Below are 16,929 nucleotides of genomic sequence, written 5' to 3' on the forward strand. Positions count from 1 at the left end.
TTCCAGCAAGAATTTCCCCACCATTGTCTCTGCTGCTCGTATTAAGCTTCTCAACATTCAGAAAATGTGTCAATTTCTTCACCACTCCATGATAACCTGACTGTTTGTGAATACTCATTATACTTCTCTACTCCATCATACCTCTAGATAAAGTCCTCAACTTCACTACCAGCACTCTCTACAAACTAGCCAGATCTTCCCCTACTTCTACCTACGGACACCATGCTGGTTGGCTCTCCATGCACAACTGCTCCCTTTTCAAATTCCGTCTCCTTGTCTACAAAACTGTCAATAGCCTTGTTCATGTTTAAATGTACCTCCGTCTACTCACCATCTCGTTCCCTCCTCTTCTGCGCAGTCATCCTCATTTTCCCACGCACCCTGTGCTTTCTCTAGCTTCTGCTTTTTCTTACCACGCACCCCACTCCTTTGGAACCCACTACCCATCACAATCAAATCCAGCTGACTGGATTTATTCAAAACTCACTTGAACTTTGTATACCATGGTTTCATCGACATAAATAATTACAAAATGGTAAGTTCGTAATATGTTTACTTGTGGGGGCAATAGATGGGTGGGTATGGTGCATAGAATGGTGAGAAAGAATAGGGGAGGGAGTGGTACCTGATCTTAAAAGAAAATGATAGAATCATGCCACAATGAAGCCTACCATGAAGTATTTTACCACTTTGTAATTGTAGTATTTGAAACCACGTAGAACCCTTACATTTCACTTATTTGCTAAAGAGGGTGCTCCCTATGCCCCATCCTCTTAGTCCACCACTCCCTACAGTGCTGCGTAATAATGTAATTGTGTACGCTTGTACAGTACTTCTCTTTAGTTTGAAGCACCTGTCCCCATAGTTTAATTGTTTTCTTTATAAGTCATCTGTTTCTTATATTTTTGTTTTTGTCCCTGTTCTGTCACATTTAGTTCACAGGCTCTTAACTGGCTCACCACTTCTTCTCATCTTTATGCTATTGTAGACTCCCTTCCAGGGATTATCTCTGCCATCTGTAAATGTGTTATTGTAAACCATTTCTGAGTGAAATTGACATCACTGTTTTTCCATTAAATACAAATTGTGGGTGTGAATGGATAACGTTGGTGGTGTGGTTGAGCATTCCTTCTGTGGTGCAAGATTCTGGTGTGTCATTTTATAGTGTGGTTTAGTGGAGTTCAGACCGTGCTGGTGAGTGATGGTGGGCAAAACAGTTTGGTTGAACAACGAACATTGCCACATATAAGCAGCTGGAGCTGAATCAGAAGTTAGATGAGAAGAGAGGATAAACGGATGGAGAAAAAGAATGGCATGGTAGAGGTCCCAGATGTATCAAGAGTCCTGTAAATAAGCAAATCAGATTTCTTACTGTTCAGATTGGTAGTAAAATGGAGAGCAGGTCAGCTTGTTTCCGGTGCTGCCATAGGCTTGCAGGGCATCCCATCATTATGAAATGTATGGACTCGACATCAAAGCAACTTCTTAGCCATGTGTCTGCCTACATTTTCTATAAAGAACCTACGATTGGTATCCAGATAATTTTCTTCCGGGCTTTATTTTGCATCAAGGTTTTTGGATCCATAAGGCATATTTACTATACAGAGGCCTTTTTCAATATTGTCATTTTCTGTTTTGAACACATTAGAAGTGATCGTACAAACAGCACTGTGACATTTGCTAAATTAAAACAATGGTACTCAAAATAAGACCAAACTTTGTTCCTATTGTAGGGGTTTTTGAACTATCGTACAACAACAACACTGTGTCACTGAGGACTATAAATGCCGTGCAGCAGATGACCTTGTACCCAGAGCTAATTATCAGTGCTTTATATTGGATGTCCGACAATCACGTATGTATTTCTCAATCAAAAGATTCTATTACAAATACATCTGGTCATTGTTTCATCTTGTTGTGTGCAAATTGCTGTGTTTCGTATGATATAATTCTTCTTTGGGTGCTTTTTGGTCTTTGCCTAAGGCTGCATTGATGTAGAGTTGTATGCCAGGCATGGGTCTTGATTCAAATGGATAGTATGGGATTTATGATTGTTTTTTTTTAATTTTTCTGTGCTTTGAATGTGAAATTCAAATGAATCAAAGACAGCTACTGCTGCTGCTTGGTGCCTACCTTGGCGCTGCATAATGTGTGTACTGAGTTTGATAACTGTGGAACCTGCCAAATAGCAGACGGGAAAATGCACTTTGTTTCTGTGAATCCGTTGCACAAGAGCGGCAATACTTTGTATTGATGAGTAAGTAACCACTTATAGATTACCATTATTCCACGGAGTACAGTGGCATCAGCGCATAGTCCACAATAGGATTTGGTGATAGCAGATGTTACTGATCATAGATGATCTCCACAGGTCTTTGTAGAAACCACACATTAGCAGTTTTTAACCTTTTACCAGTTGTGCTAGAGTAGTGGTATTCAAACATTTTCATAACGAGACACCCCTTGAGGAAAAATACTTTTTTGGGGCCCCCACGTAGGGATGGTGGGTCCAAATGATGTCTAGGGGGCCCTAGGCTCTTTAAAATGTAAGTCGATTTTCTACTGCTCATATTTTCGATTAAAAGCAGTCACCTTGATGCTTTTTTATATTAAAAACTGTCATCTTAATACCTTTTTTAAAGATTCTGGGGCCTGTGACGAATCAAGGGATTCTGTCACGTTCCCCAAGAGGGGGACTTTCTGTGAGGCTGGGGAGGTGACACCGCTATGCAACATTCCCCCTAAGGGGTTGTGGGAAGTGGGACCTCACAGGGAGACACTCCCCTCTTTGGGATAAGGACTGCCTTTCCAATGAGGAACTCCCTTTTATTATCCTCATAACCCCAATGCCATTCTACCATTTGACAGCCCAACTCCTCTTACTTATGCTATTGTGATGTGTAATACCTGAAGAAAAATATCATCTTGTTACTGTGAAGTGTTAGACCATAGGAGTGATCACAAATACCTTTCTTTCAATCATTGAGATAAAAAAGCCAAAAGGAGTTATAAAGAACACAGCTCCAACCCAAAGCAAGGGCAATGCTGAAAAGCTGTGGTAGCCCCAGCATTGCATAAGTGGGCAGACAAAGAGAACCAGAGAGAGAGACCCAGCAGTTGGTTTCAAACTGGCTGGAAGGAAGTCGCTGAGAACTCGGTGAGAGCTCTGGTTCACATGGCGGTAAGCCAAAACCGAGACACAGTGCCCTAGTTGGACGGTCTGGAGAGCTAAGTGGAGGAAGCCTAGAAAGAGGCTGAAGAGTCCCTGGAGGGACCTTCAACACAGGCTCACGAGGAGCCCCAACCCTGACATGCCTGAAGGCAAGCACACCAGTAACGGACGCGACAGCAGGGTTTGAGGTTGAGGGGAGCTATTTACCAACCGCTCAAGGAGCTACTTTTGGCTCCCCAGGCCAATTGGTGCCTTCCAAACATGCATATGACATTAACTTTGAGTATTCAGGCATGCTAATAAAGAAGATTGGGAAATCTTTAGGCCACATTTCAACAAAATGAATCATACACAATGGAGAAAATACTTGCATCTCATGTGGAAGTTCAATTCGCTGTGCGCTGGGTACTCGTTCCTGGTTGCCCAGCGGTAGCTCCTGCCTACTGGGTGATGCCCAACACCCAGGAGCTGGTTTTAGCTCCTGCTCATCGAATTTTCATTTCGAATCCTGGACAGTATTTATGCGAATCGAATCCGAGGAGGGAATTGGAGAGCGTGGTGGTGGCTTGAGATGGGGTGTGGCTTGGCTTGACCTGGTTGCATATAGTTTTTGAAATTTCTTTTCATCCGACGGGAGATCAACTCTGCGCGTGCCCATCTCCTGTCAGAAGAAAATGAAAATGCAAAAACATGTCTGCCACTATTGAAATAGAAAAGGGACTTGGGTCCCTTTTCAGATAACGTCGGCTATGGAAAACATGTTCCAAAATGGCTGTTATCTGAAAAGTGACCGCGTCCCTTTTCTATTTCTATGGCAGCAGCCAGACGAGAGGCGCATCGGGTCCGGTCCTGCAGGTAAGTTGGGGTGGGGGAAGGGGATTTAGGTTTTTCTAACGTGAGGCAACTGAAAAAACGAAAAAGAACAAAGCGCCACCCGGGAAGGGCTGCAGGTGGGGTTTGTGTATTCTCGCCCGCTGTTCCAGCCACCTGATTGGCTGCACCCTTTCTCAGGTGTGAATGCTGCTTTCACGCCCCAGTGGGGGGGGCATACATGGGCTTTAACAGCTCGCTAGCCTGAGCTTTGGTAGGCTCGAGCGAAGCGAGGACTCAGCTCGGGCTGCGGGCCGTTAAAGCCCAAGTACGCCCCCACCCACCAGGGCATGGAAGCTATTCGCATCCCGGGATATACTGCAGCGCGATTTTTTTTTTAATTTTTTTAATTTTGGTTTCATGCCTCAGGAGGTCAGCTCTGCTCAAGCCCATCTCCCATCGGAGAAATGGAAAAGGGACTAGGTCCCTTTTCAGAGAATGGCGGCCATGGACAACATGTTCCAAAATGGCTGCCGTCATCAGAAAAGGGACCTGGTCCCTTTTCTATTTCCATGGCAGCGGGCAGATGAGAGTATCATCAGGGAACGGAGCTCAAGACTCTGGTCCTGCAGATAAATTGGGGCAGGGGAAGGGAATTGAGGGTTTTCTAACATGGGGAGGCAACAGGGAACATCCCTGTTGCCTCCCCACATTAGAAAAAAAAGAGCCTCGTCTGGCTGGAACAGCAGGCGGGCATTGTGTATTCTCGCCTGCTGTTCCAGCCATCTGATTGGCTGAGCGCCATTCCCCGGGTACGAATTAACCTTGTGACTGTACAGATGGACCTCTCTTGCCAGAGCCTTGAGCCGAGCTGTTAGGATCATTACAGAATATATTTGTCCTTTTAAGATTGATACATACTTCATCTGTACCTACCTTACCCTAAATCTAACTTGCTCCTAGTCTTTTTTTTTTCTTTTCTTTTTAAATTTAAATTCGGAGTAGTACTGAAAACTCTTTCCAATGGATTGTGTCCTCCCACGTATTCCTTATCTTTGATATTTCCAATATCCAGCTTGATGTCTCGGAATTCTTTTTTCAGTAGAGGGCACTGTGCTTCGAAGCTTGGTTGAGTCGATGTCCCTCGGAGGCCTCCGTCTCGATGTCGACGTCACCACAGGTAGAAGTGGAACATGCAGCGCCCGTCCGTTTTTCCGTGCTGCACAGCTTCGGTAACTTAACGCCTTAGTTCCTAGTCAGAACATTCTTCGATATTCTTTGAAAAATCTTTGAAGTTCTGCAGCTGGTGTAGAGATAAGAATGTTGACCCTTTTTCTTGCAATACACCAATGGTTTTATCTTTTCTATTACATCTAGCAAATCTGGGGCTCCAGATTGGTACTATCAAGGGATACCTAGCAGCGCTTTCTATTTTTAACCGTACTTCAGAGGAAGCCTCCTATTTTTAGATTCCTCTTGTAATTCAATTCTTAAAGGCTTTAGGTAATGTTTACCCTCCGACACCATTTCAAGTCCCACTGTGAGATCTCAATTTGGTTTTGAACTTTTTGATGGGTGCTCCTTTCGAGCCTCTACAATCGTGTCCATTAAGACTTATTACCTTGAAAACTGTATTCTTAGTGGCAATTACATCAGCCTGAAGGGTGAGTGAGCTACAGGCTTTATGCTGTAAGCCTCCTCATACTGTTTTTCATAAAGACAGAATGGTACTAAAGGTGAAGCCTACCTTTCTCCCCAAGGTCGTTTCTGAGTTTCACACTTACTCAGAAGATTACATTACCTTCTTATCCTCCTCCTCATCCGGGGAAAGAAGAAGAGACTTCACAGGCTCGACCCTAGACGTGCACGGAGCTTCTACATTTCCAGATTGGCTAAACTGCGACAGGATGTCCAGTTATTCGTGGGCTCTACAGGCCATAAATTGGGTCTTGCCATCACCAAGCAAACTATCTCCATATGGATCATTTTAAATATCGGAATGTTAGACTGGCGGGTAAAGACCTCCAGAACATCTGAGGGCTCATTCGACCAGGGGTGTTGCAACTTCGTCTGACTTGCAGACTTGAGTTCCGGTAAAGGCCATTTGTGCAGCTGCCACATGGTTGTCTGTGCACACCTTTACTAAATACTACAGTCTAGATTCCTCCACGAGCCATGATTCTGCTTTTGGAAAAAGCAGTATTGCACTCTGTGCATACGTGATCATGTGAATTTTTATTCCCTCCTCCAAATTAAGTAAACTGCTTTGGGAGTGTATCAAAGATAAGGAATACATGGGAGGACACAATCCATTCAGTCACTTACCCATGGTAACGTTCTTTCGACTGGATGTTTCTCCCACGTATTCCTTATCGCCCCTCCCAATCTTCCCCCGCAGTAAAATTTCTTGTGGGGTTGCTGTCTACGTTGACTCAAGGGGAGTCCCCATCAGACAGAAGACAGTACTTCTCTTGTCAAAACGGAACAGAGGCCAACGGGCACTGAGCATGCTATTTCTACCTGTGGTGACGTTGAGACGGAGGTCTCGAGGGACTTCAACTCAACCAGGCTTCGATGCACAGCACCGTGCCCTCTACTGAAAAAATAACTCAGAGGCAGCAAGCTGGATATTGGAAATATCAAAGATTAGGAATACCTGGGAGGAAATAAAAACGCAGTCCTAGTGGAGTCTGTCAAAATAAAAGGGCCTATACTAATAAACCTATTGCAAGTCTTTACTTCTAAATACAAATGCTGTGGGAAAAAAATGTATGCAAAAGAAAAGTGTTCAAGGAACAATATGTCAGGATAGTTGAACAGTTGACTTCCTTTCCCTACGTTTTCAGCTTGCGACAAGGTAATACACTCAAGCTTCACACACACTCTGGCTTCTCTGCCACGAGGATGGAGGTCAAAACATGGGTATCTGGGCCTTCTGCGCCAAAGTCCATTTCCCAATAAGTCTCTTATGGTCCGTCAGACAAAAAGCCCAAAACAGAAGCCAACGCAAACTGGTCCTTAAAGAAAACTTTAGTAAAATACATCGTCTGCATCTAGGGCCGTGGGACCAAACGGACTGAGTAACACAATTCGGTAGTTAAATACAACCCTGTGGGCTACAGTTTTAAAAATCCTCTTTGACAACATACTCACCACCAAGATATTTCCAAAGTCATGGAGCAAATCCATCATTATCCCCATTTATAAAAAAGGGGATAGGTTGGCCGCATCAAATTATAGACCTATCTCACTTCTTGATGCAGACGGTAAAATCTTCTCAGGTTTAATATTAGGTGAGTTAGAGAAATGGGCTGCGGGGAAAGGAATCATACCGAAACAGACTATCCTCTTAGGAGGAGACTAACGACCACCCTGAATACCCTAATCCTAAAATGCCTCATTACAGAGTCCCTGGTAAAGAGTGGGACGCCTCTATTCAGACCCTGAGTGGATCTTTCCCAGGCTTTCGACACCATCAAGAGAAACAGAGTATGGAAAAAGTTGAAAGATTGGGGCCTTCGGGACAATCTACTGTCCATTTTAATAGACTTACATCAAAGGTCCTCATTGAGTTAGAATGTCGAGACCAGGGTCCTTGTCCCAGCTGGTTGCTATCGAGGGAGGAGTACTCCAGGGCTGTCCGATTGCTCCATTTCTTTTCATCCTCTACCTATCAGATCTATCCCAGTGTTGAGTGAGATCGGCATGGCTAGCCCCAAGATCGGTAGTATGAAAATAAATTGGTTGGCCTATGCGGTTGATATTGTAGTCTTAGACTACACACAAGTTGGATTGCAGTGTCTACTAACCACCCTCTCTGAATATACACTAACATATTATTTGAAAATAAATCCCAACAAATCAAAAATAATCCTATTTAAGCACCCGCTTAGAATATTAAAATCTTTCTCATGGCAACTGAATAATTCACCCATCTCTACCTCTAAAGAAGTAACTTATTTGGGGTGCCAACACGCTGCTTATCCAACCGAAGTCGTCCTACTTACTTCCATTGATCTTAAAATCATGAATTTAGGCTCCCAAATGAAGATCTAGTCCCAATATTGCAAATTCTCCATTCTCCCTGTTGAAAATTCTATATCGGAAAGGTGGTTCCGATTATTATGTTTGATATGGAATCTAATCTCCAAGCATTTGAGATCGACTGGGAGAAATTAGAAGGCAAGATTTGGCATAGAACTCTTGCACTTCCAAATTGCATTCTTGTTGCATGCATAAGTTCTGAGATGGGTCTCACTTCACTGCTAGCATGGATGGAGTGGAAATGGGTCACTGCATACAGGTCAATTTTAGACCCACCAAAATTATCCCTATATGAGGAGCTGAACATTTCCATGTAGAACTCAAATAATTTGTTCTTGAACAAGTTAAGATCTAAATGTGAGGATATATTATCTGATTCAGACAGTTCCATTGAGATCCTGTTACAAAATCCATTAAAGGTAAAGGAGGGAATGAAACGTATGGACTGGATCAGGACCATAGGGAAAATGAGAACGGCTAAATTATCCTCGTCCCTCACTTTAACAGATAAACCTAGGTCCTCATTACAAGCATACCTGAAGACATTTCCTGACCCCTTTACGCGATCAAATTTCTTGAGATTTAGACTAAATACCTTACCTATTCTGGAAATCCAGCACATTACAGACAAAGAAAAGCATCCATCGAAAATATGTGACGGGTGCGATGAACTGGAAATATGGTCAGCCTTTCATCTGTTGTCTGAATGCACAGGGACAGTAAATCGGAGATTTCAAAGATTCTCCAGATTTACATACGACGCTCGACTATTGGACTCGTTTATGTTTCGGCAAAGACTCTCCTCACGAAATGAAACTTCTTACGACAGAGGTGGTATGCTTCCTCAAAGAATTGAACTTAATAGGAAAAAGGTAGTTGGACTTCTGCGTCACCTGAAAAGTGCCTGAGATTTGGTTAATATTTATCTTGGTTTTCTTTTCTTGTTTAGCTTTGTTATTTTAAAGTTTCTCTTATTGATTTTAATTTGTAAATCTGTTTTTTAATGATATGGAAATATTGGAGTGTTCTTGCTATGTGTAAAAAGTAAAGTTTTTCTGTTGGCTAATGCACAATATATATATTTTTTTTTAGATTCTCTTATTGCGGAGTCCCTGGTGTAACAAACAAGTACCAAAGTTCCTTTCTCATCAGGATTTTCACGTTCACAAGTTCTGTGATTTATAGTTCACCATGGTTCTTCCTCAGTCTGGCACGGAACCCTTTAAAAACAAGTTCACAATTGGCCTCCCTCGATCAGGCTTGTACCAATGGTCTCCCTCGATCGGCCTCGGACCTTATAATCTCACTTTCTTTGCTTTTTTTTGTTTGTTATCAAAATTCGAAGACTTCCGACTGTGTGATGGATTGTTCTTAAACCATCGCAGGACCACTTCGATTGACTTTATCCATAAGTTTCACTTTATTGCTTTTGTTTCTGCCACTTCTTGGCTGGGTACATGACACATAGACCTTCGATCGAGCACACCCACGGTGCCGGACCACTGTTACCTTCTCGTACCTTCTGATTCATAATAAAGTTCAAACATTCATTGGCATTTGAGCTTTATTCGTGTCTTTCATCACACGTGTTGATATTCATCACTCTTGCGCTCTTCATACAATGTTGCAGCTTGCAACCTTGACTTCAACACAGACCGGTCTTGCTTCAGTCTCCCCAACTCACCGGCTGTGTTGATTTCTCTGGCGCCGCTTTGATCCTGGAGCCAAGGACGGTACGACAGCAGCTGCTGCTCCTCCCTGATTCAGCCAGTCATGCTAGAGGGCCCCGGATATCTCGGAGACAAATTGCAGGATTCTTCAGTCTGGTTTCCTGAATGTGAAGGTTTCTGAAAAGTAACAGTTTCTCACCAGAAAGGTTAAGGGTATCTCCCTTCTTGCTCTCCCTTCTTGGTTTGGTTCCATGTCATTTCATCGCAGGATGAAACAACAATGGGTTTTTCTCCGTGGATATTTCAACGAGAAAACTCATTGTTTTATAATGTATTTTTTATTTTTGGGGGGGGTTCCCCCAAACCCCCAATCCCTTTTAATTAACTATTCCCAAACACCCACACCCTATCGATATATTTTGTTAACCCCCCCCCTACAAAATCCGATGAGTTTTCACGTTGAAATAACGGAGAAAAACCTAGCGTCCTTTCATCCCGTTGTACCCTCGGTTTGCCGCCTTTCTCTCCTTGTTCAGCTGCTGTCTGGAAAACGCAGTTCCTTTTTGTACTTTGCCTCGCTCAGAGTGTGCTCTCGTACTCCGCCTTTTATCCGTGTGGGCAAGCTTAATGGAAGTTAGGTGTGAGTTGTTAACATGTAATGCCTGACTTTGCCTGACCATAGTAGTGGGACATGTTGGGTACAATGCACGGGTATGAGTGTTTTCTCCCAGAGTGTGTGTCTGAAAGTATTCGTGTAGTGAGGGGGTGGGTTGTGGGGGGGGGCGGGTGCGGGCGGGTACTGCAGGATGGAATAAAGAGGTTATAGGGGGGGATACTGTATCTTGCGATCAGGTGTCCCACTTTCTGAAGACCCCTCACCCAGGTGATCCTCCTGCACTGGTCCTCACTCAGGGTCTGGACCCGAGAGAGGGAGGAAAATTAAAAAACAGGTAATGGTGCTTCCGACCTGCATCCGTCCACGCCAAAGGTTTCTGCATTTCTGCATCTTTCTTCCCACTTTCTGGAGAACACACCCTGCCCTCCTTTCTTACAGAGCCATGCGCAGCGATGCCAACATTATTGACAGAATGGCATTCTATAAGACCAATTCACATTCCCTTACATAGAACCCTGATCCACAGTAATGGAAACTGGCAGCTACGCAGGTTAATGCATAAATGAAGGAAGACAAAATGGCGCCGCAGTGACAGGAATGGGTGCAGAGGAAGCAGCCACTTACAGTAAGGCTTAAGTTAAACAAAGGCAGATTTTCGTATTTGGTACCCTCCCAAATCCCCAGTGGAATCCAGGGAAGACCAGGTTGGTCTCAGGGAAGAGCAGTATACCTTTCAGTACTGCAGAACCTGGAGGATAAGGCAGAGGAACTTAAAAGTTAGATAGCTTCAAGGCATGAATTAGTGTTCAAAGATTGATTGATTAGCAAAGTTTGATAAAGTTTTCTTGATTAGCAAACCTATTTGATTAGCAATTTATACACAAGATCTGGTAGCCCCTCTACTGAGAACGAACACTTCCAAATAACCTGTTCTGTGTGCAGGTTCCTACTCGGGAGGGTCGACAACCACATTTTAGCTCACTTCACGCTTCAGGGGTGCGGGCGGGTTTCAAGAGAGTCAAAGTTTATTTGGAAAGTAATCCATTAACCATTTTCGAAAGAACAAAACGTAAAAAACACATCAGACATTGTAAAGCCAACAGTGCAAGCCCATTATAAAATTAAATCTGCTGAATGTAACAGGCATGGATATAAATCAAATGAGACTGTTACAATACTCCTGTACATTTCTTTAAAAGCAAACTTAATGAAATTAGCTACATCAGATAAGTCATTACTAGTTGTAAAGCTCACAGCCTCTGCACAAGTCCTTATATTGTTCCTAATAAAATGTGGCCTTAGCTACTGATTCCTGGAAACTGTAAAGAAATGTACTAAATCTTCCACACTCTCCAAGCCTCAGGGGCAAATCTTCCCCATTCCCAACCATGGTGCTCTGGCTCTGAGTGGTAGGATATTTATCTGTGCCATCAGCAAATATCTACGACTCACGTGCATTTAGCTTTACTGTCACAGGGCCGCATTTTGGGAGCTGTGGTATGGGTGGATGCAATTTTAATGGGTGTAGCATGGCAATTCTTTCTTTAAAAGTGCGCAGCTCCAGCCCAGCGTTTTATTTAAAAAAAGACGCATTTTAAAACCTTTTTTAAAAGCTTGCGTTGCAAAGTTGAAAGGGCACACAAAGCTGCCATATTCTCCAAACTCCAGCGGGCCATTGGATTAATCTTGCTGTTATACCAGCAGGAGCAATCTTTTCTAGGGTGGCAGAATAGATCCCTCAATGCAGCACCAAGATTTGTATTTGTTGGAGTAGTGAGCTGGACCTTCAGAAAGAAGACCATAAACCGCTCCTCAACTGAAAGGAAGATGTTAGCAAGTCCCAATTCATGCTGCAGAGCATCTCCAGGGGTTCTCCAGGGGTTCTATGTAATCCTGCATTTTGGAAAGTTTTTTTAGGTACCTACCCAAGGACCTACCCCAGACTTGGGCACCATGGAGGACTGGTGTGCATTTTAGATTGCAGTAGCTCGAAGCATTTATCTAAACATTTTCTGCCAAATTGATGATAAAAGCGCAGAAGCCCTCAGTCACCAATGCCTGCTTTGCTGTTGTGTTTACATGACTTCTCCATGTGCCGCTACTAGAGAAGAGCAGATTAGATATCTATATTTAACTAGTCCTATCGCAGACTTTTCAAGCACCCATTTAGTTATTCGCATACTTCAGACTCTGCTGTGATCCTCTGTCAGATCGATAAGGACAGTGTCATCAGCTTACAAAAGCAAACAAAATTTTACACCGTCTAAAACAGGGGGTATTGGGCCTTGTGTGGCATCAAGGTAATTCAGATCACAGAGAAATAAAGCGACTAAAAGGGGCACCAGAGGGCATCCTTGCTTGTCCCGCTTATTAGTACTAAAGTCCCTTAACTATCCATAATGCCTATCGCACTTGACAGCCACTGAGGAATCCACATATAGTACCTTAATTGATTGGAGGAACATTGGGGGGGGCTTGATTCTGTTTAGTATATCCCATAGTAGCGTTCGGCTGATGGAGTCAAAAGCTGTGGATAGATCCAAAAAGGCAGTAAACAAACGGTTCTTCCTTCTTTTTGTGTACTTCATCATCGCATTCAGAATAAAACACTTGTGGATAGTGGAACACTTACGGAAACCAGCCTGTATGTGCGGCAGAACAATATTCTCTAGAACCCATTCCTCCAGTCTCGCCGCTAAACATCCAGCAAAAATCTTATTAGAAACATAAATTAAGGCAATTGGGAGGTAACAATGGGGATCGATCATGTGCCCTTTTTTGAACAGTGGGACTGCTAGGCTCTTTTTCCAAGAGGAAAGTAATACACTAGAGAAGGAAATTGAGCTAAAAACATGAAGGAGAATCTGGGTCCACCAGTCACTCAGTACACTATACATTTCTGGACGGAGTCCATCCAGGCATGCTTCTTTACCTTTCTGTAGGGTTTTTAATTGAGCTTTAATATTAGCAGGCCAAAATAACAGTGTTTTTCCCATATCACTCTCGGGTATAGGGCTTAAGGGGGGCAGTTGCTCCTCCTCGTCTGGGTCAAAAAAGTACTTCTTCAAAATAGGAGACCCAGCGTTCTGCGTTAATAGTCCCCACATCTCCCTCCTTGCTAGCCTCCCACCCCCATGCGACTAGCCTCCAGAATTTTGTTGGGTGGTTTTCCCTGCTCCTCAGGAAATGAGGCGCAGGGAGTTGGGGGTGACCGTCTTTGTGAGCATTGTTGTGGCGGCCAGTCCCCTCCCCCCACGGCGCCCGCCATTCTTGTCAGAGACGAGGATCTGCTGCTTCTTCCTGGACTGATTGTGAGGCCGTAGTGCTTTGCCGCCTCGCTGTCCCTGTTGCCCGCCTCGATGCTCCTGGGGACGGGCGTCCTGGGGGATGTGATTAGCGGTGTTCCGGGGTGCGTGCATCAGTGCAGAGGGGCTCGCCTTCAAGCCGGGCTCCTGGCCGGGCGGCCCTCTTATGGAGCCTTGGTCTTTTGGACGGCGGCAGCGGCGGCTTCAACCTGGCACAGGTTTCCATTGTGGCCGCGGGCGACATCAGCACACGGTGGTGAGTCGGGGGGGGGCCCTGGGGTGAGACAGCGGCACGTTCCGGCCCCTAAGGTGGCTGTGGGCCCCCCACGACCTTCCTGGTGATCCTCGGTTCCCTTGCCCCCCTCCCCACTCTGAGTGAAACAAGGTGTTCCCCCTGTGGTACTGGGTGAAGCGCGGCTCTTTCAGACTCATTGTGGAGCTAACGATCTCAGGACCCTTGAAGTACTGTTGCAGGGGGGGGGGGCTGATTGGAACTCAGTATACTTTTCAACATCTGGCATCTGAATAGCGGCTTTAGGCAATGTGATCAGTGGGGCGCCTTCTATCCCATTCTGGTTGTTCCTTCAGCGCCCACCTGGCGTCCTGCTGGTTCCTGTTCCCTGACCTATGGACAACACCTGGACAACTGGCTTGTGTTGGCCGCCGTGGGGGTGATATGAGTGGTGGGTCGCCCCTATGAACCCCGCTTAAAAGTAGCACGGACAGTCTGGGTGCGAAAATAGACGCACTTACTTGTAAAGTGAATATCTTAGCAGTTCAGATCGATAAGCTGTGCGGCAGGATGTCTGAGGCAGTGCACCGGTTGGGTCTGGTGAGGACAAGATTGCGGAATTACAGCGAGAGGTGGCCTCTTTGCAGCAAACGGTCAAAAAGGTGGTCGCCAAAAATGATGATCTAGAGGGAACGTCATGGAGAAATAACATTAGGATTACCGGGGTTGCGGAATCCACTCCAATAGACCACATGGAGGTGTTTGTGGAAAAACTACTTAGAGAGATTCTGGATAACAAGCCAGTCAGACATGTTCATGGTGGAGCGTGCCAACAGATCCTTGGCGGTTAGACATCCCCCTGGGGCCCCTGAGAGGGCTATAATTGCTCGCATCTTTAATTATCGAGACCGAGACACACTACTTCGGGCGGCACGTGCTAAGGGGCCCCTGAGGTGGGGCTCAACAACTATTAGATTGTTTCCGGATTTCAGTCAACAAGTACAGGAGCTACGGAAACCTTTTCAAGCGGCAAAAAACACTCAGATAGAAAAACGTACGGTACTCAATGATGTATCCTGCTAAACTTAGGGTGGAACATGAGGGGAAAACCATATTCCTCACGTCATCTGAGGCAGCGAAGAGATTCACCCTGGAAATCCCGGCCCTGTGAGCATCACCTAGCCACTCTGCCCAACCGATCTGGAGGAGCTTGTGCCCCATTTGCCTTTGTGGTCAGGTCCCAGATCTTCAGCTAAATGAACTCCTTGTACTCAGTTCGATATTGTCCAGTTCCTTGGCCCGATCAGTTGCATCAAGCCACATAATACATGTGGTAACCAAGCCTCTCGCCATTGGGAGGCACAGCGGCCGCAGGCTTACCCATAGCCCAGCAACGCTCTTTTGGGTTAAAGTCTTATGTTTGTAGGATGAGGGGTAGTGAGGGGGTTATGGTGGCCGATAGGTTGTTGTTTCTGGCGTGGGTGGGGGGGGGTGGATGGGGTCAGTTACGATTGTGTTGTTGTATTTAGTTCAAGGGGATGGGGGGGGCGGTTTTCCCTTCTGGGTTTATAATGCTTTTTGCGCGTCACGATTTGGTAAACTACCCTTACAGCTTTGGACTAAATGATACCTCTGTGGCACCAGTCCTTTCAAGCAATGCCAACCCAGCCATAAGCTGTCTCCTCGGGGCTACATGCCCCTGTTAATTCAGACATAATTCTGCTTACATCGAACATTTGGGGCTACACTAATGCTAAAAAGGCACGTCTCATTTCCACCTATGTGAGGAATCACCGGGTTAATGTCCTATGTATACAAGAGACACATTTAGGGAAGGATCACAAGCTCCCTGCCCTGTCAGGCTGGGGTATCTATAGATAGGGGTCCTCCTATTCTACGCACTCCCGAGGTGTTGCAATGTACATACACCGCTCTCTGGAATTGAAACTTCACAAACGGGTATCGGACAGTGAAGGGCGGTTCATACTAGTGGCTGGGGAGATTGCGACATGGTCCGTTCTATTCATAAATGTTTATGGCCCTAATTACAAGACTCCCGATTTCTTTCAATCATATTCGGAACACCTACCAACCTTCCCGGGATACGAGGTGGTTTTTAAATTAGCCCTTTCCTCACCATTAGATAGATCTTCATCAGCCCAGAGGCCACTTCCCTGAGCAGCACAAAAATGGCAATCCATTGCGTCGGATTATTCTCTGTTTGATATTTGGCGATGGCATCACCCTGAAGCTCAGGAATTCATGCTTCACTCCAGTGTACATGGGAACTCTTCAGGATTGATTATATCTGCATGTCTCTAGAGCTGTGTCGTGTGGTGGACGGGGCAGTGATTCTCCCTCGTACCCTATTGGATCACTCCCGGTACTTGTGAAATTCAAGGGCCCTCCATCTCCCACCAAGCCACTTCGATGAAGGTTTTGGGCTTGGGTTCTGGAAGACGTGGCGTTCCGGGAAGATCTGCGTCAGTCTATTGCAGAGGTTTTTTCAGCTGAATGCGGAATCCGTCCCTAGTCCAGGTGTTGTATGGGAAACTTTTAAGGTATTTTTGCGGGGTTGGTGCATGTCACAGGAGAGGGGGGGCGGTGTCCTGAAAAGTATTCGCAGAGCAATTGCTCTGAAAGAAAGAGAAACAAAATATGGAGCTTCTTCAAGAGAAGGCGATCTCCCCCGCTCTTCAGGCTGATCTCGCGGCGAAAAGAAGGGAAATCGTTCTCTAATGGATGGGGAAGAGCGATTTTTAGGCGACCCTATTGCAGAGGCGAGATATGGGGAGGGAGATCGTCCGAGCAGAACCTTGGCATGGGCCATTAGACAGGAGAGTCGCTTGGAATCTATACTGGAAATAGAGCCCTTGGTGGGTGAGCCTACCAGGGATGTGGTGGAGATAAATGAGATATCTCGCCAATATTACGGGCACTGCTGGGCACGATGATCCTATCCAATACCTCGACAGGGTGGCTCTGCGCTGGCTGGACTCGGAGGTTGGAGGGCTCCTTAATGACCCCCCCCCTCCCCGCACAGAAGATGAATTCCATAATGTGATAGTCTCTCCCTAATG

At 45.3% G+C, this 16,929-nt stretch overlaps 1 protein-coding gene across 3 annotated transcripts in view; it reads left to right on the plus strand.

Annotated features, from left to right (window-relative positions):
* The window catches only part of DPY19L4 (dpy-19 like 4), a 1,351,687-nt gene that overhangs the window by 359,937 nt on the left and 974,821 nt on the right, over window positions 1-16,929 (plus strand). For all 3 annotated transcript variants that reach the window (XM_069621372.1, XM_069621373.1, XM_069621374.1), the window contains exon 5: window positions 1,734-1,855. In XM_069621372.1, coding sequence (XP_069477473.1) covers window positions 1,734-1,855 — 122 coding nt within the window. The remainder of the gene's footprint in view (window positions 1-1,733; window positions 1,856-16,929) is intronic.

Source organism: Ambystoma mexicanum, chromosome 5q, assembly GCF_040938575.1.
Source record: "Ambystoma mexicanum isolate Mex_15411 chromosome 5q, UKY_AmexF1_1, whole genome shotgun sequence".
Classification (NCBI taxonomy): Eukaryota; Metazoa; Chordata; class Amphibia; order Caudata; family Ambystomatidae; genus Ambystoma; species Ambystoma mexicanum.